General features: G+C 42.0%; 1 protein-coding gene across 1 annotated transcript in view; it reads right to left on the bottom strand.

Moving 5' to 3' along the window:
* Positions 1-26,832, bottom strand: part of MPP7 (MAGUK p55 scaffold protein 7) — a 1,181,171-nt gene that overhangs the window by 152,920 nt on the left and 1,001,419 nt on the right. Inside the window, exon 14 of the mRNA XM_053713897.1 lies at positions 22,292-22,462. Coding sequence (XP_053569872.1) covers positions 22,292-22,462 — 171 coding nt within the window. The remainder of the gene's footprint in view (positions 1-22,291; positions 22,463-26,832) is intronic.

Below are 26,832 nucleotides of genomic sequence, written 5' to 3'. Positions count from 1 at the left end.
TGCCAAGAAGACTTGGATTGTTTCTGCTTGGAAGAAGAAGGTGAAGGCTTTCCTCTGAAGTTACGAAAGGAACAAAATTACTCTGATGTCCTTTAGGCCTATTCTTCTTATCTTGAGGTAGAAAAGACCCTTTTCCACCCGTAATATCAGAGATAATTTCTGCAAAACCGGGTTCAAACAAGGTTTTGCCCTTGTAAGGAATCGCCAGAAACTTGACTTTAGAGGAAACGTCTGCAGACCAGGATTTCAACCATAACGCCCTGCGGGCTAGGACAGTGAAACTAGAAGTTTTAGCTCCTAGTCTAACAACCTGTAAAATGGCATCTGCAATAAAGGTCTTGGCCAACTTAAGCGCTTTAAATCCTATCTTGAATTTCATCCACGGAAGTCTCTACTTGAAGAGAATCAGACAAGGTGTCGAACCAATAAGATGCCACACTAGCCATGGTGGCTATACACACCGCAAGTTACCATTGGAAACCTTGATGAACATAAATCTTTTTCAAATAAGCCTCCAGCTTCTTGTCCATCAGATCCTTAAAAGAGCAGCTATCCTCAATAGGAATAGCGGTTCTCTTAGCCAGAGTGGAAATGGCCCCTTCAACTTTGGGTACAGTATACCAAGGGTCTTTAATGGAGTCCTCGACAGGAAACATTTTCTTAAAAATGGGAGACGGGGAAAGAGACACCCCTGGTTTCTCCCATTCCTGTGAGATAATCTCCCTAGCACGGTCCGGCACAGGAAAAACCTCAGAAGTGGAAGGTTCATCAAAGAAACTATTAAGTTTACTAGATTTCTTAGGAGTGACAACAACAGGGGTAGATTTATCTAAAGTAGCTAAAACCTCCTTTAACAATATACGATGGTGTTAAATCTGATGGATACCACCTCAGACTCAAAAGAAGGAATTATACTGTCCGAATATGAGATTTCACCCTCAGAAAGTCCCGATGTATTTTCCTCATCAGACTTATGAGAAAGGGCAACATGGGAAGCAGAACTAAGGACAGGCACCTTACTTTCTGAATTTCTAGATATCCTCTTGCATATTCCCTGTAATCTTGGAATGGCAGCTAATGCCGCAGATGCAGCTGAAGATACATGGGCATCAATTTCTGCTTTTAAATAAACTCCACTAGAAGTTATAGAGGAACTGCAGGGCACTGCATGTGACGCCATTGAGGCTTGGGACGTAGCAGGAGAAAGCTGAGGTATTATTTTAACAGCATCATCCTGAGGGACATTAGGCTCAAAATGTTACCTTTATTTTGCAAGGTTTTCTTGACACATGAAGAACAAAATTGCATAGGAGCTGCAATTTGTGCAGCTAAACATAATAAGCATGAATTCATGAGAGCAGGCTCTTGCTCCATATCAGACATGTTGTGAAACAGTAAATAAACTTGTACAGATAAGGTTCAAAGATTTTAATATTCAATTAAAATAAGCCAAGGAAAAATTTCACTTTAAATTGTATCTCAAATTAGGATCGATCCCCAGCTAAAATTATGTGAGAAAAGTTAAGAAAAAACATTTATTAAACATCAAATAAACTTCTAAAATACCCCTCAGGCAACCCCAAACCTCAATTACTGAGGTGCCTTACCACTACCAATTAAGACCTGATCACCCAGAAATGGAAAAAAAACCTACTTTTTCCTCAGAAACATTATGAAGTAAAGCCGGTCATGTGACCACAACTGCCGAGCTCAAATTACTGCTGCGACACAGAGAAGCACCACTTCCTGATACACGGAGTACCAGAAATAACCGTTTTTTCAAACCTTACAGTTTAAAATGTTGCATCATTTTATTTTAAAGCAAAGGGGAAATTAATAAACTGCTGAAATAAAAAATTCAGCCTTACTTTCAGTTTAAACTTGTATTGTTTTATCAAGTAAATATGTGTCAGAAAATAAAGCCTAATAAAAACATTTTACCCTTTCTTTTTAAAAGAGTTTCAATGTTAGTCTCACACATGCTACACTGCCTGCTTCATGCCCCAGTGTAACCCATACAACAGGATTATCTATGTCCCAATAAAAAAGCAGTGTCTTAATTTGTTAAGTGCATGGTCTCCCCAACTGGAAGAAAAAGCACTTACCTGCTCCGCTGTCCGGCATATAGACAGTTACAAGGTATGAGAAGACACAGTTCTTCAAAGAGACCTTTGAAAAAGAAAGAACAGAGTAGCCAACTCTGGCTTTCTAAACTAGGGCAGCAATTGTTAGGAACTTGTAAAGAGGTACTTACTGCGTTTTCCTAACTGCTTTAAAGCCACCATCACCCGACTGCAAGGAATGACGTGGAATACGGCTATACCCCAAAACTTGCTTGTAGATTAAATCAAAAAGGAAATTTAATCTTACCTGATAAATTTGTTTCTTTTACGATACGATGAGTCCACGGATTTCATCCTTACTTGTGGGATATCGACTCCTGGTCAGCAGGAGGAGGCAAAGAGCACCACAGCAGAGCTGTATATATAGCTCCTCCCTTCCCTCCAACTCCAGTCATTCGACCGAAGTTAGGAAGAGAAAGGAAAAGCCAAGGTGCAGAGGTGACTTCAGTTTAACAAAAATAACAACCTGTCTTAAAAAAACAGGGTGGGCCGTGGACTCATCGTATCGTAAAAGAAACAAATTTATCAGGTAAGAATAAATTTCCTTTTCTTTTACAAAATACGATGAGTCCACGGATTTCATCCTTACTTGTGGGATACAGTAACAAAGCTATAGTACAGGGATGAAACGGGAGGGACAAGACAGGGAACCTAAACGGAAGGTACCACTGCTTGAAGAACTTTCCTCCCAAAAACAGCCTCAGACGAGGCAAAAGTATCGAATTTGTAAAATTTGGAAAAAGTGTGAAGACACGACCAAGTTGCAGCTTTGCAAATCTGTTCAACAGAAGCATCATTTTTGAATGCCCATGAGGAAGCCACAGCTCTAGTGGAATGAGCCGTAATTCGTGCAGGGGGCTGCTGTCCAGCAGTCTCATATGCAAACCAAATGATACTCTTCAGCCAAAATGAAAGAGAGGGGGCCGTAGCTTTCTGACCCCTACGCTTCCCAGAAAACACAAGAAACAGGGAAGAAGGTTGACGAAAATCCTTAGTTGCCTGTAAGTAAAACTTTAAAGCATGGACCACATCCAAATGATGTAACAGTCGCTCCTTTTGCAGAAGAAGGATTAGGACACAAGGAAGGAACAACAATTTCCTGATTAATATTCTTATTTGAAACAACCGTAGGAAGGAAACCAGGTTTGGTACGTAACACCACTTTATCAGAATGGAAAATAAGATGAGGAGAATCACAGTGTAACGCTGAAAGCTCAGAAACTCTGCGAGCAGAAGAAATAGCAACCAAAAATAAAACTTTCCAAGATAACAACTTAATATCTATGGAATGCATAGGTTCAAACGGAACCCCTTGAAGAACATTAAGAACTAAATTCAAACTCCAAGGAGGAGCAATTGGTCTAAACACAGGCCTGATTCTAGTCAGAGCCTGACAAAAAGAGTGAACATCTGGAACATCTGCCAGACGTTTGTGTAGCAAAATAGACAAAGCAGAAATCTGTCCCTTTAAGGAACTGGCTAACAACCCTTTCTCCAATCCTTCTTGGAGAAAAGATAAAATCCTCGGAATCCTAACTCTACTCCATGAGTAGCCCTTGGATTCACACCAATAAAGATATTTACACCATATCTTATGGTATATCTTTCTAGTAACATGCTTACGTGCCTGAATCAAGGTATCAATGACCGAATCAGAGAACCCTTAGATAAAATCAAGCATTCAATCTCCAGGCAGTTAGCTGCAAAGAAATTAGATTCAGATGATGGAAGGGTCCCTGAATGAGGCCTTTCGTCAATGGAAGCATCCACGGTGGCTGAGATGACATTTCCACCAGATCGGCATACCAAGTTCTGCGAGGTGACGCAGGAGCGATGAGGATCACCGAAGACCTCTCCTGTTTGGCTCGAGCAATCACCCGGGGAAGGAGAGCAAATGGAGGGAACACATAAGCTAGGTTGAACACATAAGCTAGGTTGAACGACCAAGGCACTGCCAAGGCATCCATCAGCCCGGCCTGGGGATCCCTGGACCCGTATCTCGGAAGCTTGGCATTCTGATTAGATGCCATAAGATCCAACTCCAGCCTGCCCCATCTGAGAATCAGGTTGGCAAATACCTCCGGATGGAGTTCCCATTCCCGCGGATGAAAAGTCTGTCTGCTCAGAAAATCTGCTTCCCAGTTTTCCACACCTGGGATGTGGATTGCCGACAGATAACAAGAGTGAGCCTCCACCCAATGGATTATCCTGGCTACTTCTGACATCACTAAGGAACTACTTGTTCCTCCCTGATGATGTAAGCTACAGTCGTAATGTTGTCCGACTGGAATCTGATGAATTTGGCCGAGGCCAACTGAGACCAAGCCTGAAGCGCATTGAAAATTGCTCTCAACTAGGATATTGATGGAAAGTAGAGACTCCAATCCACACACCCTGAGCCCTCAGGGAGTTCCAGACTGCACTTCACCCCATCAGGCTGGCGTCCGTTGTCACCATCACCCACGAGGGTCTGCGGAAGCATGTCCCCTGGGACAGATGATCCAGTGACAACCACCATAAAAGAGAGTCCCTTGTCTCCTGAACTAGATCAATTTGAGGAGACAAATTTGTATAATCTCCATTCCACTGCCTGAGCATGCTCAGTTGCAGAGTTCTGAGATTAAAACGAGCAAACGGAATGATGTCCATTGCCGCTACCATCAATCCGATTGCCTCCATGCACTGAGCCACCGACGGCCGAGGATTGGACTGAAGGGTTCAGCATGTATTCAGAATCTTTAACTTTCTGACTTCCATCAAAAAGAACTTCATGGATAGAGAGTCGATTAGAGTTCCCAAGAAGGAACCCTTGTCTGTGGAACTAGTGAACTCTTTTCTAGATTCACCTTCCACCCGTGAGTCCTTAGAAAGGACAGAACAATGTCGGTATGAGACTTCATTAGCTGAGAAGACGACGCCTGGATCAGAATATCGTCCAGATAAGGCGCCACTGCAATGCCCCACGGCCTGAGAACTGCCAGCAGAGACCCCAGAACCTTTGTGAAGATTCTCGACGCCGTGGCCAGACCGAAAGGAAGAGCCACGAACTGAAAATGTTTGTCCAGAAAGGCAAAACGGAGGAACTTGTGATGATCCTTGCGGATAGAAACATGTAGATATGCTTCCTTTAGATCCACGGTAGTCATAAATTGACCCTCCTGGATCAATGGAAATTACAAATAGTTTCCATCTGGAAAGATGGAACCCTGAGAAACTTGTCTAGACTTTTGAGATCTAAAATGGGTTGGAACATTCCCTCCTGTTTGGGAACTACAAACAGATTTGAATAAAACCCCTGTCCCTGTTCCTGTATTGGAACGGGACATATTACTCCCATGGAAAAAAGGTCTCCTACGCAACGTAAGAATGCCTCTCCATTTATCTGGATTACAGATAATCGAGAAAGAAGAAACCTTCCTCTGGGAGGAAAACTTCTGAACTCCAACTGATACCCCCCTGAGACACAATTTCTAGTGTCCAGGGATCCTGAACATCTCTTATCCAAGCCTGGACAAAGAGAGAAAGTCTGTCCCCTACTAGATCCGGCCCCGGATCGGGGGCAACCTTACATGCTGACTCTGGAGCAGCAGCAGGTGTCTCGGATTGGTTATCCTCGTTCCAAGACTGGATGGGTCTCCAGTCTGGATTTGGATTGCGGATAGCTCCCTTCCTGCTTAGAGGAAGAGGGAGTTCCCTTGAAATTTTGAAAGGAACGAAAATTACTCTGTCGACCCCTCAGACTGGATCACTTATCCTGAGGGAGGGTGATCCTTCGCCCCCCGTGAAGTCAGAAATAATTTCCTTCAAGTCGGGTTCGAACAGGGCCTACCCCTTGTAAGGGATAGCCAAAGGGTTAGACTTTGAAAAAAACATCCGCAGACCAAGATTTCGACCAAAAATGTTTCTTCATTTCGGTAATCATCAGGGAAGCGTCAGTAATAAATGAATTAGCCGACTTAAAAACTGTAATCCTATCTCTTCCAAAGAAGTCTCAGTCTTAGGAGACTCTTCCAGAGCATCAAACCATTATGCAGCTGCACTGAAACTGTAACAATGCAAGTTGCCGGCTGCAAAAGCAACCCTTGATGAATATAGATTTTCATAAGGAGACTCTTATCCCTATTCTTGAGTGCGTTTGTTGCATCCTCCGTCACCACAGATGAACTAACAAACAAAAAGCTGAAAAGCATTTATTATAAACGTACACAGCACAAAACGTTACTATCTCTTTAAATTTCAAAGTAACTTAGTTCACTGTGCTTTTAAATTAATTCCTCCAATAATGTGTTCTACACACGTAGGAAAAAACTATGAGGTATGCAATGTTAGAGGTAGCGCAGGGCACTGCATGTGGGCCATAATATTAGTGGAACACTATAGGAGACATATGTGGCATAGATTGACCATAGACACTAGTCCATAGTAGTAGAAGGTTCATAAAAAAAAAACAAACTTTTTTTTATATATATATAAATTTAACACAAATGTTACTGAACTATAAAATTAAAAAGTAACTCAGATTTGTGTGTGCTTATTCAATCCTAAAACATAAAAGATGGATTAAACAAGGAAAACAGTGAAAATCCTTTAACAAAAGATCAGAGAAAACTGTTACTGTCTCTTTAAATGAAAAAAATCAACCCATTTTTATCGAGATCATCCCAATCTACAACCCAAAGGAAAAGATTAAACAGGGAATAAATGAAACTCTGACCAATAATGTGAACAGAGAAAAATGGTACTGTCACTTTAATTTTTAAAACAGAGAACTTGTTTATTAGTGCGTGTAGAAGTGCTTTAGGTGGGAACACAAAACACAGACACTGGCAGAAAACCTCAGAAAAACTTGCTGAGGTGCATACCCAGATATTGCAGCATTCTGAAAAACGTCATGTTCCTAACGACATGACCGATAACAAGCAGAATGAAAAAATATCTGGAGCGCATCTGAAGCGCTCTCTGCCCCTAGAAAAAAACACAGATGACTTTCTAGCCCGGTAAACAGCCCTATCTCAAAACACGGCTCCATGCTTATAACAGAGGAGCCATTGCGGTCTAGGTTGCCTCAAGCTCCGCCCTTCGTGGGCGTACTTCTCCAATCCTTCTCCTTAGAGACTGCATAGGAAACAATATGTGCGACTGAGAGAAAAAAAGGGTGCAGAAACGAAATCCCCGCCCATCGTGGGCGTAACAAAACATGTTCTCCCGGTCGCCATCTTTATGTTCTAAAAATACGATACCGGGAGATGTAAGTGAAACCCTCTTGAGTCTGTAAACACCATAACAAGCAATAAAATGCGTATAAGCCTCTTGTTATAACACTTGAGTCTGGAGCTTATCATAACATTATAAACAAACAGATAAGATCCCAAAGGTTTCATCACCGTTACAGGACATAACCCACGTGGCATCCAGCCCGGATTAAGAGTCCCCAAAAGCCACTCTCCTTAGCCCCAGTGCCTGCAATAAACATTTGCAACCTAACTAGAATTATCTTATATAGCTAGGTATTAAACTCCAACAAAAACAGAGCAAGATGTAACAGTAGGAGCCCTTTTATAATATAGCCCCTGTACGTGACTCCCACCTCATCGCCATTATTTTGTGAATGTTAGGCGAACATTGGGTGGGACATAGTAATGAGGGGAGCCCTAATAAAGGATCATTACCCCACTATGAAATAGGTAATTAATTTCCCCTCCCTGACATAGGGAAGATATGCAGCAGCTTCTGAGGTAGCCAGTGTCTCAGAAAGTAAAAGACTGCACTAACTTCAGTGCTGATCAACAGCATGAGAAGTCCCACAGGATCAAGAGGTCTTCTCCCTCCAGCAGCACTGTGGACACAAAAGGGCCTTAGTAAATATCTGCTAAGACCATCAGTATACAAAGGGCAGCACTAGTATGGGTGGCACAGTGAGGGTAAAACCCCACCAGTTCCCATTGCCTTAAAGCCACCTGTAGCTCTACTCTAGAGGCTGACAAGGAATACGGCTACACCCTATAGAAAAATAGCACACTTTGGTACCATTTTAAAAATAATAAACTCTTGATTGAAGAATCTAAACTAACACCTCACTTCAGCTCTTCCTATCACTAACACAGGCAAAGAGAATGACTGGAGTGGGAAGGAAGGGAGGAGCTATATATACAGCTCTGCTGTGGTGCTCTTTGCCTCCTCCTGCTGACCAGGAGGCGATATCCCACAAGTAAGGATGAAATCCGTGGACTCATCATATCTTGTAAAAAAAAAACATTTTTTCAGACACCTAAACTTCACCTCCTCCATGCACCGAAGGCAAACAGAATGACTGAGGGTTGTGGGTAAGGGAGTGCTCTTTGCCTCCTCCTGCTGGCCAGGAGAGATATTCCCAACAGTAATTACTCAATCCGTGGCATCACCATATCTTAGGAAAGAAATAAGCATTATCTACAATGTTTAAAACACTTTGGCTTTTACAGGGACTATAATGGTCAGACCAGGGTGTTTATACATAAACTGCCTAACATAACAAACTCCCCTAACCCATATACACACACACTCTTGAAAAAACATAATTTATGCTTACCTGATAAATTTATTTCTCTTGTAGTGTATCCAGTCCACGGATCATCCATTACTTATGGGATATTCTCCTCCCCAACAGGATGTTGCAAGAGGATCACCCACAGCAGAGCTGCTATATAGCTCCTCCCCTCACTGTCATATCCAGTCATTCGACCGAAACAAATCGAGAAAGGAGAAACCATAGGGTGCAGTGGTGACTGAAGTTTAATTAAAATTTAGACCTGCCTTAAAAGGACAGGGCGGGCCGTGGACTGGATACACTACAAGAGAAATAAATTTATCAGGTAATTATAAATTATGTTTTCTCTTGTTAAGTGTATCCAGTCCACGGATCATCCATTACTTATGGGATACCAATACCAAAGCTAAAGTACACGGATGATGGGAGGGACAAGGCAGAAACTTAAACGGAAGGAACCACTGCCTGTAGAACCTTTCTCCCAAAAACAGCCTCCGAAGAAGCAAAAGTATCAAATTTGTAAAATTTTGAAAAGGTATGAAGCGAAGACCAAGTCGCAGCCTTGCAAATCTGTTCAACAGAGGCCTCATTTTTAAAGGCCCAGGTGGAAGCCACAGCTCTAGTAGAATGAGCTGTAATTCTTTCAGGGGGCTGCTGTCCAGCAGTCTCATACGCTAAACGGATTATACTCCGAAGCCAAAAGGAAAGAGAGGTTGCCGAGGCCTTTTGACCTCTCCTCTGTCCAGAGTAAACAACAAACAGGTTAGATGTTTGACGAAAATCTTTAGTAGCCTGAAAGTAAAACTTCAATGCACGGACTACATCTAGATTATGCAAAAGAAGTTCCTTCTTTGAAGAAGGATTAGGGCATAATGACGGAACAACAATCTCTTGATTGATATTCCTGTTAGAAACCACCTTGGGTAAAAACCCAGGTTTTGTACGCAGAACTACTTTATCTGAATGAAAGATCAGATAAGGAGAATCACAATGTAAGGCAGATAACTCCGAGACTCTTCGAGCCGAGGAAATAGCCATCAGGAAAAGAACTTTCCATGATAGAAGTTTGATATCAATAGAATGAAGGGGTTCAAACGGAACCCCTTGAAGAACTTTAAGAACCAATTTTAAGCTCCATGGGGGAGCAACAGGTTTAAACACAGGCTTAATTCTAACTAAAGCCTGACAAAATGCCTGAACGTCTGGAACTTCTGCCAGACGCTTGTGTAAAAGAATAGACAGAGTAGAAATCTGCCCTTTTAAAGAACTAGCTGTTAATCCTTTATCCAAACCCTCTTGGAGGAAGGACAATATTCTAGGAATCCTAACCCTACCCCATGAGTAATTCTTGGATTCACACCAATGAAGATATTTACGCCATATCTTGTGGTAAATTTTCCTGGTGACAGGCTTTCGTGCCTGTATTAAGGTATCAATTACTGACTCGGAGAAGCCACGCTTTGATAGAATCAAGCGTTCAATCTCCATGCAGTCAGTCTCAGAGAAAGTAGATTCGGATGATTGAAAGGACCTTGTATTAGAAGGTCTTGTCTCAGAGGCAGAGTCCATGGCGGAAAGGATGACATGTCCACTAGATCTGCATACCAGGTCCTGCGTGGCCACGTAGGCGCTATCAATATCACCGATGCTCTCTCCTGTTTGATTTTGGTAATCAGACGAGAAAGCAGAGGAAACGGTGGAAACACATAAGCCAGGTTGAAGAACCAGGGCGCTGCTAGAGCATCTATTAGTGCCGCTTCTGGGTCCCTGGACCTGGATCCGTAACAAGGAAGCTTGGCGTTCTGGCGAGACGCCATGAGATCCAGTTCTGGTTTGCCCCAACGGAGCACCAATTGAGCAAACACCTCCGGATGGAGTTCCCACTCCCCCAGATGAAAAGTCTGACGACTTAGAAAATCCGCCTCCCAGTTCTCTACCCCTGGGATATGGATCGCTGACAGGTGGCAAGAGTGAGTCTCTGCCCAGCGAATTATCTTGGAGACTTCTGACATCACTAGGGAACTCCTGGTCCCCCCTTGATGGTTGATGTAAGCCACAGTCGTGATGTTGTCCGACTGAAATCTGATGAACCTTAGTTTTGCTAACTGAGGCCAAGCTAGAAGAGCATTGAATATTGCTCTTAACTCCAGAATATTTATTGGGAGGAGTTTCTCCTCCTGAGTCCATGAACCCTGAGCCTTCAGGGAGTTCCAGACTGCACCCCAACCTAGAAGGCTGGCGTCTGTTACAATGGTCCAATCTGGCCTGCGAAAGGTCATACCTTTGGACAGATGGACCCGAGATAACCACCAGAAAAGAGAAGCTCTGGTTTCCTGGTCCAGATTTAGTAGAGGGGACAAATCTGTGTAATCCCCATTCCACTGACTGAGCATACATAATTGCAGCGGTCTGAGATGCAGGCGCACAAATGGCACTATGTCCATCGCCGCTACCATTAAGCCGATTACTTCCATGCACTGAGCCACCGTGGGGCGCGGAATGGAGTGAAGAACACGGCAAGCATTTAGAAGTTTTGATAACCTGGACTCCGTCAGGTAAATTTTCATTTCTATAGAATCTATCAGAGTTCCTAGGAAGGGAACCCTTGTGAGAGGAGATAGAGAACTCTTTTCTTCGTTCACTTTCCACCCATGCGACCTCAGAAATGCCAGAACTATCTCTGTATGAGACTTGGCAATTTGAAAGCTGGACGCCTGTATCAGGATGTCGTCTAGGTAAGGAGCCACCGCTATGCCTCGCGGTCTTAGAACCGCCAGAAGTGAGCCCAGAACCTTTGTAAAAATTCTTGGGGCTGTAGTCAACCCGAATGGGAGAGCTACAAACTGGTAATGCCTGTCTAGAAAGGCAAACCTCAGGAATCGATGATTGTGAATCGGAATGTGAAGTCCACTGTGGTCATGTACTGACCCTCTTGGATCATGGGTAGGATGGTTCGAATAGTTTCAATCTTGAATGATGGAACTCTGAGGAATTTGTTTAGGATCTTTAAATCCAAAATTGGTCTGAAGGTTCCCTCTTTTTTGGGAACCACAAACAGATTTGAATAAAATCCCTGTCCTTGTTCCGTCCGCGGAACTGGATGGATCACTCCCATTACAAGGAGGTCTTGCACGCAGCTTAGGAATGCCTCTTTCTTTATCTGGTCTGCAGATAATCTTGAAAGGTGAAATCTCCCTTGTGGGGGAGAAGCTTTGAAGTTCAGAAGATATCCCTGAGATATGATCTCCAACGCCCAGGGATCCTGAACATCTCTTGCCCACGCCTGGGCGAAGAGAGAGAGTCTGCCCCCTACTAGATCCGTTATCGGATAGGGGGCCGCTCCTTCATGCTGTCTTGGAGGCAGCAGCAGGCTTTCTGGCCTGCTTGCCCTTGTTCCAGGACTGGGTAGGTTTCCAGGCCTGCTTAGATTGAGCAAAAGTTCCCTCTTGTTTTGAGGTAGAGGGAGTTGATGCTGCACCTGCCTTGAAATTTCGAAAGGCACGAAAATTAGACTGTTTGGCCCTTGATTTGGCCCTGTCCTGAGGAAGGGTATGACCCTTACCTCCAGTAATGTCAGCAATAATTTCTTTCAAACCAGGCCCGAATAAGGTCTGCCCCTTGAAAGGAATGTTGAGTAATTTAGACTTTGAAGTCACATCAGCTGACCAGGATTTAAGCCATAGCGCCCTGCGCGCCTGGATGGCGAATCCGGAATTCTTAGCCGTTAGTTTAGTCAAATGAACAATGGCATCAGAAACAAATGAGTTAGCTAGCTTAAGTGTTCTAAGCTTGTCAATAATTTCAGTCAATGGAGCTGTATGGATGGCTTCTTCCAGGGCCTCAAACCAGAATGCCGCCGCAGGAGTGAAAAATAAAACCTTGTTGAACAAACATTTTCTTAAGGTAACCCTCTAATTTTTTATCCATTGGATCTGAAAAAGCACAACTGTCCTCAACCGGGATAGTGGTACGCTTTGCTAAAGTAGAAACTGCTCCCTCTACCTTAGGGACTGTCTGCCATAAGTCCCGTGTAGTGGCATCTATTGGAAACATTTTTCTAAATATAGGAGGTGGGGAAAAGGGCACACCGGGTCTATCCCACTCCTTACTAATGATTTCGGTTAGCCTTTTAGGTATTGGAAAAACATCAGTACTCATCGGCACTGCATAGTATTTATCCAGCCTACACAATTTCTCTGGCACTGCAATTGTGTCACAGTCATTCAGAGCAGCTAATACCTCCCCAAGCAATACACGGAGGTTCTCAAGCTTAAATTTAAAATTAGAAATCTCTGAATCAGGTGTCCCCGATTCAGAGACGTCACCCACAGACTGAAGCTCTCCGTCCTCAGGTTCTGCATAGTGTGACGCAGTATCAGACATGGCTCTTACAGCATCTACGCGCTCTGTATCTCGTCTAACCCCAGAACTATCGCGCTTGCCTCTTAATTCCGGCAATCTGGCTAATACCTGTGACAGGGTATTATTCATGATTGCAGCCATGTCCTGCAAAGTAATCGCTATGGGCATCCCTGATGTACTTGGCGCCATATTAGCGTGCGTCCCTCGAGCGGGAGGCGAAGGGTCCGACACGTGGGGAGAGTTAGTCGGCATAACTTCCCCCTCAACAGACCCCTCTGGTGACAACTCTTTTATAGATAAAGACTGATTTTTACTGTTTAAGGTGAAATCAATACATTTAGTACACATTCTCCTATGGGGCTCCACCATGGCTTTTAAACATAATGAACAAAATTTTTACAGTGTATGTAACTAGTTAGCAGAGCATTGCACCCACTTGCAAATGGATGATTAACCCCTTAATACCAAAACGGAATAATAAATGACAAAAACGTTTTTAAACACAGTCACAACAACTGCCACAGATCTACTGTGGTTGTTACCCTCCTCAAACACGACTTTTGAAGCCTTTTGAGCCCTTCAGAGATGTCCTGCATCATGCAGAAGGAAGCTGAGTGTCTCTGTCAGTAATTTTAGCTGCGCAAAAAAGCGCTAAAATAGGCCCCTCCCACTCATATTACAACAGTGGAAAGCCTCGGGAAACTGTTTCTATTCAAAAATCAAGCCAGCCATGTGGAGAAAAAACTAGGCCCCAATAAGTTTTGTCACCAAACATATATAAAAACGATTAACATGCCAGCAAATGTTTTATATTACACTTTTATAAGAGTATGTATCTCTGTTAATAAGCCTGATACCAGTCGCTATTAAATCACTGCATTTAGGCTTAACTTACATTAATCCGGTATCAGCAGCATCTTTCTAGCAAATTCCATCCCTAGAAATATATTTACTGCACATACCTTATTGCAGGGAAACCTGCACGCCATTCCCCCTCTGAAGTTACCTCACTCCTCAGAATATGTGAGAACGGCAATGGATCTTAGTTACTTCTGCTAAGATCATAGAAATCACAGGCAGATTCTTCTTCTAATGCTGCCTTTGATAAAACAGTACACTCCGGTACCATTTAAAAATAACAAACTTTTGATTGAAGTTAAGAAACTAACTATAATACACCACACTCCTCTTACTACATCCATCTTTGTTGAGAGTTGCAAGAGAATGACTGGGTATGACAGTGAGGGGAGGAGCTATATAGCAGCTCTGCTGTGGGTGATCCACTTGCAACGTCCTGTTGGGGAGGAGAATATCCCATAAGTAATGGATGATCCGTGGACTGGATACACTTAACAAGAGAAAGGCCTGATATCAGGCCGAAATGCGTCGACATATAAATGGTGAGATAATTTCTGATACTCTAAGCAAGTATTTTATACTGTTCTTAGTATTGTTTTTCGTTTTTTTCCACAGGTTTTTTTATTGTTTTTTATTGTATTTTATGGGACTCTAAGCAAGCCATTTTTTCTTGTTCACACAACTTTCATCACAGGATGCACCACTTCATTTAGTAGTTTGTGTTCACTATACATTTTTTTTATCATTTTATTTTTTCATCATTTTATTCACTTTGTCACTTTGAAGTTTCTCATTTTTTCATATTTTATCAACACATTTTTTGGATTTGGATTTTTGAATTTTTATTTGGAATCTACCACAACAGGATTATTTCCAGCACTTTGAACACTAGATCCCCCCAGGACATACAGTTATACACATTGCCTTTTTTTTTGGATATATCCACTGGACTGTTTCACGTTTGGACATATATTATTTTTGAATATTATTTTTGAACATTATTGTATTGACTTTGTTCTTACTGTATCAGATACGTTATAATATTTTATTATTCCTCTATCTGGACACCGTATACGCTTTGTTCTTATCCATCTAGTTTTTATACCTATATCACTGTGTTTATTGGTATTGTTTCATTATTATATGTACACATGGATCCATGTTTTTAATTGATTGTGTTCTTGTTTATTAGATTATGCATTATTAAGAGTGTATTAAATATATTTTTAGACAAATTAACCAGCTAACTGTTCTGTATCACCTCTGCCTTTGGCGCTCACTCCAAAACTCCATACTACACACACACTCTCCAGAGCATACACATGTACACACAAACTCAAGCTCTCCAGAGCATACACACACTCTCCAGAGCATACACATATATACACACACACTCTCCAGAGCATACACATATACTTGTACACACACTCTCCAGAGCATACACATATACTTGTACACACACTCTCCAGAGCATACACATATACTTGTACACACAAACACACACTACATAGCATATACACACAAACACATTCCCTCTTACACACACCTACTTTACAGCATACATAATAATATAACCACACTTGGCATAAAAAACAGCACACGTTAAATAAACGACAACTAAATGGCATCTCACAGAATTAATTTAGATGGGGTGTTTTTTTATTTTGAATGAAAGTGGAAAAGGCTCTAGTAATCTGTACTGGGGCCAATATTAAAAATACAAAGTATGTGTGCACTGTGTAGTATACTGAGGTATGTCTGACCTGTAAGGGGGAATCCTAACATTTGGGGAGAACAAGATTAGCTATGGATCATCTAATCAATCAAGCTAATGTTTTTAAAAGTGATTCTGGTGTGAGGTTAGCTGGTTAAATAGATTTAGGGCTGGTTAAAGAGATTTAGGGCAGCCAACAGGAGCAAAGCAAGGTAAAGACTTAGGAGGAAGCATGGAGGTGCAGACAAATATAAGTTTACTGACTGGAACAGCAGAACTACTATAGAAAGCTGTAAAATCTGAGACAGAGAAAAAATCTATAAAAAATAAACCTTACCTTAATGTGTGAAGTATCAGCATGACATTATACATCAGCCACAGCAGCACATGTAACTTCTCTGCTAGGAACAAGTTCCCTCTCACCCTGCACTAGACAATGCTGCATTGGGGAGGTATGTGTGGGCACTCACTTATTCTTCCCACTGACACCTTTCTACAAAGCACTGTTCCCCTAACAAACTTCAGTTAGTTAGCTGAGGGCCACAGCAGAAAGAGCAGGGCTAAGGGGACAGGCAGACTGGATGCTGTCTGTCCAAAGCTGCAGGGATACAGTGTGAGATGAGCCACACAGCCTCAAGACTGAAGAGAGCAGTGTGTGCAGCTGCACAGATGTTCAAATCCTCACATGCCTGCTGCTCCAGCTTTCTGCTGCATGCGCCTACAGTCAGCCCTACCCTGAACAATACCCACCACCAGAGCAGTTACCTGGTAACAGTGGTAGCCCCAGCAGGACCTTTTCTAATGCAGTGGGATTGGCTAGATGCCGAGTTAGGGCTTAACATTCAGTGCTGCACAGTGCATACCTAAAACAGCACATGGCACTAGCTTGACATGTCACATGACACCGGCATGGTCTGGCACAGTTTCTCACAAATATAAGCAGTGAACCTTTTTTTGACTGTGACAGTATTAGGACTGACTGTGTGTGCCCCCCATGTCACATGACATCAGCAGTCTGGCATGAACCAACAATTTGTTTTTACATTTTTTTTTTTTTTAGGAATCTAGGGCCCCACAACAAAGACTGGGCCCTGGACAGCTACCCCATTTGCCCTGTGTTAAAGATGGTCCTGCACAGGGCTCGACAAACCCAGGATCAAGGTAGACACTGACACCATGAATTTTACCCCTAGAAATAAAAGGCAGCTATTAAGAGGTATTGTACCTCAAGAGCTAAAAGGCAGCAACTAAGAGTCAAGTGTGGGTAAATTACTCTGAAAAAACAGAAGTACATAAAAAATAATTAATATCACTTTGCGTGTAAGAACACACCAGCACTGCATTTAGTTTTCACACAAATGTGTGTAATACTGAACAAAATATAACACACAACACATGAAAAAACAAACGCACACAAACACACAAAAACCTGTACAACAGGTGTCTATAATGCTACCAAAAATGGTATGCCACATCTGTGTATGCTACGTCAGCACACAGTGTGAACCCAACCCTGCAACATCACCCTACTGCAAAGTACAAAACATGGGGCTCCATGTATGAAACAGCATAAGCTGCTCAAGAGTCCTTGCCAGGCAGGTTCGAACATGCGAGCCTGCATCCCGCAATGTAAGAAGCAGCTGTCATTAGACCACTTCTTTTTAAACTCAGCCACCTTTGAGGTGGCAAAGAGAAATCACCCCAAACTCGGTCGCTTGGAGTGATTGATAGACCCTTCTCACGTGCGAGAGAACACACTTACTGGAGTGTGTAATGATGCATACGGGTCAGTGGACAAGTTGAGAAGCTTGTCCACACGTCGCTTAATACATGGGGCCCATAGTGTGGCATGACCCAACCCTGCAACACCACCCTGTTGTAGTGTACTAAACATAGTATGAGATGACCCAACCCTGCAACACCACTCTGTTGTAGAGTGCTAAACACAGTGTGACATGACCCCAAACCTGCAACATCACCCTGTTATAGAGTGCTAAACACAGTGTGACATGACCCCAACCCTGTTGTAGAGTGCTAAATATAGTATGACATGACTCCAACCCTGCAACACCACCCTGTTGTAGAGTGCTAAACACAGTGTGACATGACCCCAAACCTGCAACATCACCCTGTTATAGAGTGCTAAACACAGTGTGACATGACCCCAACCCTGTTGTAGAGTGCTAAATATAGTATGACATGACCCCAACCCTGCAACACCACCCTGTTGTAGAGTGCTAAACACAGTGTGACATGACCCCAACCCTGCAACATCACCCTGTTATAGAGTGCTAAACACAGTGTGACATGACCCCAACCCTGCAACATCACCCTGTTGTAGAGTGCTAAACACAGTGTGACATGACTCCAACCCTGCAACACCACCCTGTTGTAGAGTGCTAAACACAGTGTGACATGACCCCAACCCTGCAACACCACCCTGTTGTAGAGTGCTAAACACAGTGTGACATGACCCCAACCCTGCAACATCACCCTGTTGTAGAGTGCTAAACACAGTGTGACATGACCCCAACCCTGCAACATCACCCTGTTGTAGAGTGCTAAACACAGTGTGACATGACTCCAACCCTGCAACACCACCCTGTTGTAGAGTGCTAAACACAGTGTGACATGACCCCAACCCTGCAACATCAGCCTGTTATAGAGTGCTAAACACAGTGTGACATGACCCCCAACCCTGCAACATCAGCCTGTTATAGAGTGCTAAACACAGTGTGACATGACTCCAACCCTGCAACATCAGTCTGTTATAGAGTGCTAAACATAATGTGACATGACCCCAAACCTGCAACATCACCCTGTTATAGAGTGCTAAACATAATGTGACATGACCCCAACCCTGCAACATCACCCTGTTGTAGGGTGCTAAACATAATGTGACATGACCCCAACCCTGCAACATCACCCTGTTGTAGAGTGCTAAACACAGTGTGACATGACTCCAACCCTGCAACACCACCCTGTTGTAGAGTGCTAAACACAGTGTGACATGACCCCAACCCTGCAACACCACCCTGTTGTAGAGTGCTAAACACAGTGTGACATGACCCCAACCCTGCAACATCACCCTGTTGTAGAGTGCTAAACACAGTGTGACATGACTCCAACCCTGCAACACCACCCTGTTGTAGAGTGCTAAACACAGTGTGACATGACCCCAACCCTGCAACATCAGCCTGTTATAGAGTGCTAAACAGTGTGACATGACTCCAACCCTGCAACACCATCCTGTTGTAGAGTGCTAAACACAGTGTGACATGACCCCCAACCCTGCAACATCAGCCTGTTATAGAGTGCTAAACACAGTGTGACATGACTCCAACCCTGCAACATCAGTCTGTTATAGAGTGCTAAACATAATGTGACATGACCCCAAACCTGCAACATCACCCTGTTATAGAGTGCTAAACATAATGTGACATGACCCCAACCCTGCAACATCACCCTGTTGTAGGGTGCTAAACATAATGTGACATGACCCCAACCCTGCAACATCACCCTGTTATAGAGTGCTAAACACAGTGTGACATGACCCCAACCCTGCAACATCACCCTGCTATAGAGTGCTAAACATAATGTGACATGACCCCAATCCTGCAACATCACCCTGTTGTAGAGTGCTAAACAGTGTGACATGACCCCAACCCTGCAACATCACCCTGTTGTAAAGTGCTAAACATAATGTGACATGACCCCAACCCTGCAACATCACCCTGTTGTAGAGTGCTAAACATAATGTGACATGACCCCAACCCTGCAACATCACCCTGTTATAGAGTGCTAAACACAGTGTGACATGACTTCAACCCTGCAACATCACCCTGCTATAGAGTGCTAAACATAATGTGACATGACCCCAATCCTGCAACATCACCCTGTTGTAGAGTGCTAAACAGTGTGACATGACCCCAACCCTGCAACATCACCCTGTTGTAAAGTGCTAAACATAATGTGACATGACTCCAACCCTGCAACATCACCCTGTTGTAGAGTGCTAAACATAATGTGACATGACCCAACCCTGCAACATCACCCTGTTATAGAGTGCTAAACATAATGTGACATGACTCCAACCCTGCAACATCACCCTGTTGTAGAGTGCTAAACATAATGTGACATGACCCAACCCTGCAACATCACCCTGTTATAGAGTGCTAAACACAGTGTGACATGACCCCAACCCTGCAACATCACCCTGCTATAGAGTGCTAAACATAATGTGACATGACCCCAATCCTGCAACATCACCCTGTTGTAGAGTGCTAAACAGTGTGACATGACCCCAACCCTGCAACATCACCCTGTTGTAAAGTGCTAAACATAATGTGACATGACCCCAACCCTGCAACATCACCCTGTTGTAGAGTGCTAAACATAATGTGACATGACCCCAACCCTGCAACATCACCCTGCTATAGAGTGCTAAACATAATGTGACATGACCCCAATCCTGCAACATCACCCTGTTGTAGAGTGCTAAACAGTGTGACATGACCCCAACCCTGCAACATCACCCTGTTGTAAAGTGCTAAACATAATGTGACATGACCCCAACCCTGCAACATCACCCTGTTGTAGAGTGCTAAACATGTGACATGACCCCAACCCTGCAACATCACCCTGTTATAGAGTGCTAAACAGTGTGACATGACCCCAACCCTGCAACATCACCCTGTTGTAGAGTGCGAAAGGTGAGTTAAACCAACAAAGTTCTCATATCAGTCTTATTACAGTTATATGATCTTGTACGCTGATTTACATTTCAAATCAAATGGTCCAATTGTAACTGCAGGATCCCATTTTCTGTTTAGTGCTCAGGGATAGTTTCTATTCTTTTTTTAAATTATGGCTTAATTAGAATCACTTCTCACCTTTCAATGCATGAAACATTCATATAAGTGAACATTTAAAAAGACAGTAAACACCCTGTAATTACAAGACATTTCTGTTGTGTTGCTATAGAATAATATATCAGCTAAGTCTTAATGTTTTTAAAACAAATTTACATCCTTTTACTACAATTATATTTCAGTAGCCAAACTCCACCCACCATTTGCCTTATTTGGGGGAGCCAATCTGGGCTTTTGTCTGCAGACAACAAGGCTAGTCCCTATCATATATTTATTATAAAGTGAATTGTGCAGTTATCCTCTAAATCCAATTAGGGACAGATATGTAGCAGAGTTATAGTCTTGAGAAGCCAGAAGGGTGCATTACAAAGTCTGAGAGCTACATTACATGCAAAGGGATGAAAATAAATAATGCAAGTATATTGCAAAGTTGTTTTATTATGTATAACTAACCATTTTATATAAAAATCTCAAGGTGTTTACTGTCGCTTTAAGTGAACCTCAACTTGAAAACAATCGGGGGAACATCCATCAGAATTTAAAATGATTTGGAAAGGACAAGCATTGCAACACATTGGTTGGTTTAAACCTTTCCGTGAACCGATTACTATACCATAATGACTTCTACAGATTTAAGGATGTCAGGCATACTCCCATCGAACGCATTTTCCCGATGACTGCTATTTACTATTGTAATTTCCTACTTCCTGCTGTGTAACAGTCTACAAAAAAATAAGCTTCATGCTTCTTAAACGAACAGAAGGTATATTTGTAGAAACAAGAGTTATATGTTTAGACGTTCTTAGACCCTATTTTATTGAAACAAAATGTGTGTTTCAAAGCGCTCAGCATTTAATTGCTAAACGAACAATAGCTAGACCCACTTGACAAGTGTAAGATGATATAAAATTCTGCAAATTGTGTGTAGCTTATTAAAGACACAATAGCTAAACGTGTATCATTTTTCTTTGACATGTAACATTTTTCTTTGACAATGTTCAAGGAAACACAATTAATAACTAACAATATAAGTCATTAAAAAAAGGAAGTAACATTAAATTTATTGACTTTCCTCTAATGACTGCCAGACTTTAAAGCCAATTGCACAATGCCACACATCAAGAAACAACTCTCATATTAAAATCCCCTCGTCATGGGAAATCCTTTTTCTGTGCATTCAGTATAATTATTAAGTGTTTCTTTACCATATCAAGGAGAGGGGAAAAGATTAAAACTACCCTATTAACAGATAAGAAACAAATACAATGAACAGCAAATACCAGTTTCAAACCTCTTCACATTAAGAAAATGCAAGTTTCAAACAAAGAGGTTTGCTTATTGTCATTGCTGACATCATTGACGTTTCTCTATGAATATTTTTCAAGAGATTATTACAGTTAAGTTTTCCTATGAAATTGCTACATATGCAATTTAAGACTCGGCACTCAAAATAAAATTCTTTAAAGATAACTAAACCTGGATTGAATTGTTTTACCTCTATTTTAATAGTGTTAAGTTTCAACACCTAATCATTTTTTTAAAGCAGAAGAAACAAGGTTCAGATTGTATTACCGCTTATCAGTAGCAGCTTTGTTATTTGTGGTTTAGTCGATAGTTTTCAAGTTACAATTTGACATAATATTGGCTTTATTAACACCCAACCTTGCACTAATCCAACATGAAATACCTCGCTAAGAAAATGAAAAATGCTTGAAAATTATTAGCAGATGCGGAAACTTAATATTTTACATCATAGTGAAGAGCACTGAGCAATAGAACTTCAGAAAATGTTTTTAACAGTTTCATCCAAGCATTTTTTCATACAACACATACTCACCAACCAAGACTATTAGCCTGTATTTTTCATTAGCCTGCCGTTGATACAATGACACTTCTTCATACGTTGGAACATCTGCTGTATCGTATTGGTCGCTCTTCTTACATTCATACATGAATTTATTTGTTTTTCTGTCTTTCCTGCTGAGACGAAAACTTCTTCTAAACCCAGCTGAAATAAAAACACATTTTTAGATGAAAAATCAAGAACACTGGACGTCTTCACCCTCTCCAGGCAATGCCATTTCATAAATATAATATTCATAAATATTTTAGCAAATGAAACAGAACTGAAATCATTACAGTCTAACCCCCAAAAATGCCTGGACTGTTATTACTTAAGTAATCTTAAAGGCACCCCACTGAGATTTTACTTCATATCCCAACCATTGAAAAGTTGGCTATAACTCCCAGACAGTCTTTAGAAAAGCAGGTTTACAATATTGCTAGAAGTCCGCAGCATTATATAAGGTTTTAATGTAAACTTTCTTTGATATTTTCTTTGAGTATAAAGCTAATCTGAACTACTTACAATACGGACAAAATATTAAAGCAATATTTACTTTAAGACTTTTGTAAGAAACAGTACTTTTCCCCTAAAATATTTGCCTTCACTTTTAGATATGGACATGAAACTTTTTTTCTATCTTTCATGATTTAGACAGAGCATTTAACTTCACAAATGATTTCTTATATGCATTTCTAATATCTAATTTGCTTAATTTTCTTGGTATCTTTTATTGAAGAAGCAGCAATGTGCTACTAGGAGCTAGAGCAACCCACTTGGTAAGCCAATAACATGAGGCATATATGTGCAGCCACCAATCAGCAGCTCCTGTCCCTATCTAGGTATGATTTCAACAAAGGATACAAAGAGAATGAAACAAATTTCAAAATAAAAGTAAATTGGAAACTTGTTTAAAAAACAAATCTCATAAAAAAACTAAATATATGCTTACCTGATAAATTTCTTTCTTTCTGGATATGGTGAGTACACGGCTTGAGTAATTACTGTTGGGAATATCACTCCTTGCCAGCAGGAGGTGGCAAAGAGCACCACAGTTAAACTGCTAAGTATCACTCCCTTACCCACAACCCCCAGTCATTCGACCGAAGGAAAATGGAGAAAAAGGAGTAACACAAGGTGTAGAGGTGCTTGGGTTATAGTCAAAAGAACAACTGTCTAAAAATAAAGGTTGGGGCCGTGGACTCACCATATACGGAAAGAAATACATTTATCAGGTAAGCATACATTTTGTTTTTCTTTCCTAAGATATGGTGAGTCCACGGATTGAGTAATTACTGTTGGGAACCAATACCCAAGCTAGAGGACATGGATAAATAGGGAGGGACAAGACAGGCAGTCCTAAACAGAAGGCACCACCACGTGAAGAACCTTTCTCTCAAAAGAAACCTCAGCTGAGGCAAAAAAAATTAATTTGGAAAATTTGGAAAAAGTATGTAGAGAAGACCAAGTTGCAGCCTTGCAAATTTGTTCAACAAAAGCTTCATTTTTGAAAGCCCAAGAAGAGGAAACAGCTCTTGGTGGAATGAGCCGTAATTCTCTCAGGAGGCTGCTGTCCAGCAGTCTCATAGGCCAAACGAATTATACTGCATAACCAAAAAGAAAGAGTAGTAGCAGTAGCTTTCTGACCTTTACATTTCCCAGAGAAACAAAGAGGGCCAAAAATCCTTAGTCGCCTGTAAGTAGAATTTAAGAGCACGTACAACATCCAAATTGTGTAATAAACGTTCTTTGGAAGGAAGGAGAAGGATTAGGACACAGAGAGGGAACAACAATTTCCTGATTGATATTTCTATTAGAAACAACCTTAGAAAGGAAACCTAACTAAGTGCGAAGAAAGGGGAATCACACTGCAGAGCTAAGAGTTCTGAGACTCTTCAAGCAGAAGAGATAGCAACAAGAAAAAAAACCTTCCAAGATAACAACTTAAAGGGACAGTCTACACCAGAATTTTTATTGTTTTAAAAGATAGATAATCCCTTTATTACCCATTTTCCAGTTTTGCATAACCAACCCAGTTATACTATACTTTTAACCTCCGTGATTATCTTGTATCTAAGCCTCTGTAAACTGCCCCTTTTTTCAGTCCTTTTGACAGACTTGCAGTCTAGCCAATCAGTGCCTGCTCCCAGATTACTTCACGTGCACGAGCACAGTGTTATCTATATGAAATACGTGAACTAACACTCTCTAGTGGTGAAAAACTGTTAAAATGCAATCTGAAAGAGGTGGGCTTCAAGGTCTAAGAAATTAGCATATGAACCTCCTAGGTTAAGCTTTCAACTAAGAATACCAAGAGAACAAAGCAAAATTGGTGATAAAAGTAAATTGGAAAATTGTTTAAAATTACATGCTCTATCTGAATCATGAAAGTTTATTTTGGCCTAGACTGTCTCTTTAATGTCTATCTAATGCAACGGCTCAAACGGAGCCAGCTGTAAATCTTTAAGAACAAGGTAAAGGCTCCAAGGACGAGCAACAGATTTAAAGACAGGCCTGATTTTGACCAAGGTCTGACAAAAAGATTGCACATCTGGCACATCCGCCAAACATTTATGTAGTAAAACTGATAAAGCAGAAATCTGACCCTTCAGGGTACTGACTGACAAGCCCTTCTCCAGGCCTTCCTGAAGAAAATATAAAATTCTAGGAATTCTAATTCTACTTCAAAATTAGCCCTTGGATTCACACCAATAAAGATATTTACGCCATATCTTATGGTAAATCTTTCTAGTAACAGGCTTGCGAGCCTGAATCATGGTTTCAATGACCGATTCAGAAAAACCACGTTTAGACAGAATTAAGCGTTCAATCTCCAAGCAGTCAGCTTCAGAGAAACAAGATGTGGATAAAGGAAGGGACCCTAAATCAGGAGGTCCTTCCTCAGAGGTAGTCTCCAAGGTGGGAGAGATGACATCTCCACTAGGTCTGCAAACCAGATCATGCAAGGCCACATAGGGGCTATTAGAATCACCGACGCCCTCTCCTGTTTGATACGAGCAATGACTCGTGGAAGGAGAGCAAACGGAGGAAACAGGTATGCCAACCTGAAACCCCAAGGAACCGCCAGAGCATCTGTCAGAACGGCCTGCGGATCTCTTGAACTTGAACCGTACCTTGGAAGCTTGGCGTTCTGATGGGACACCATCAGATCTAACTCCGGCTACCCCCATTTGAGGACTAAGCGGGAAAACACCTCCGCATAAGGTTCCCACTCCCCAGGATGAAAAGTCTGTATGCTCAGAAAATCCGCTTCCCAGTTGTCTACTCCTGGAATGTGGATGGCAGGTAGACCTCAATTGTGTATCTCTGCCCACTGAAGAATCTGAGTAACCTCCTTCATGGCTAAGGAACTCAGAGTTCCTCCCTGGTGATTGATGTAAGCCACAGAGGTTATGTTGTCTAACTGGAACCTGGTAAACTGGGCTGAGGACAACTGAGGCCAAGCCAATAGAGCAATGTAAATTGCCCTCAACTCCAAGATGTTGATGGGAAGAGCAGACTCCTCCTGAGTCCAAAGGCCTTGAGCTTTTAACGAGTTCCAGAATGTTTCCCAGCCCAGCAGGCTGGCGTTCATGGTCACGATCACCCAGGAAGGTCTCCGAAAGCATGAGCCCTGAGACAGATGTTCCTGAGAAATCCACCATGGGAGAGTCCCTTGACAACTGATCTAACTCTATTTTCTGAGATAGATCCGCATGGTCGCCATTCCATTGTCTGAGCATGCACAACTGAAGAGCTCTTAAATGGAATCGAGCAAAAGGAATTATGTCCAATTGTCCATGGATGCCACCATCAGACAGAATACCTCCATACATTGAGCCACTGAAGGATAAGCAGCAGCCTGAAGAGAGAACCAAGAGGAAATGATTTTGTTTTTCCTGACCTCTGCCAGAAAAATCTTCATCAATAGAGAATCTATTATGTTCCTTAAGAACACCACTACTCTTGTAGCAGGGGAAAGGGAGCTTTTTTCCAGATTTACATTCTATCCGTGGGAACGAAGAAAAGACAACAATATCTCTGTGTGAGATTTTGCTTGTTGAAAAGATGGCACCTGAACCAATGTATCGTCCAGGTAGGGTGCCACAGCAATTCCACGAGAATGGATAACTGCCAAAAGAGCCCCCAGAACCTTTGAAAAAATTCTGGGAGCTGTGGCTAGACCAAATGGAAATGTTTGTCCAGAAAGGCAAATCTCAGGAATCTGTGATGGTCCCTGTGAATAGGAACATGAAGATACACATCTTTTAGGTCTATGGTTGTCATGAACTAACCCTCTTGTACTAAAGGAAGAATGGAACGTATAGTCTCCATCTGGAGGGATGGAACTTTGAGAAACTTGTCTAGACACTTCAAGTCTAGAATGGGACGGAAAGTTCCCTCTTTTTTGGGAACCACAAATAGGTTGGAGTAGAACCCGAGACCCTGTTCCTGCACTGGAACTATCACTCCCAGGGAGGAAAGATGTTGTATACACTTCTCTCTTTATCTGCTCTGCATATAATCTTGAGAGA

The sequence above is a fragment of the Bombina bombina genome, chromosome 5 (assembly GCF_027579735.1).
Source record: "Bombina bombina isolate aBomBom1 chromosome 5, aBomBom1.pri, whole genome shotgun sequence".
NCBI lineage: Eukaryota > Metazoa > Chordata > Amphibia > Anura > Bombinatoridae > Bombina > Bombina bombina.
Note: the sequence above shows the minus strand (reverse complement) of the source record. Positions and strands in the feature narration are given on the sequence as shown.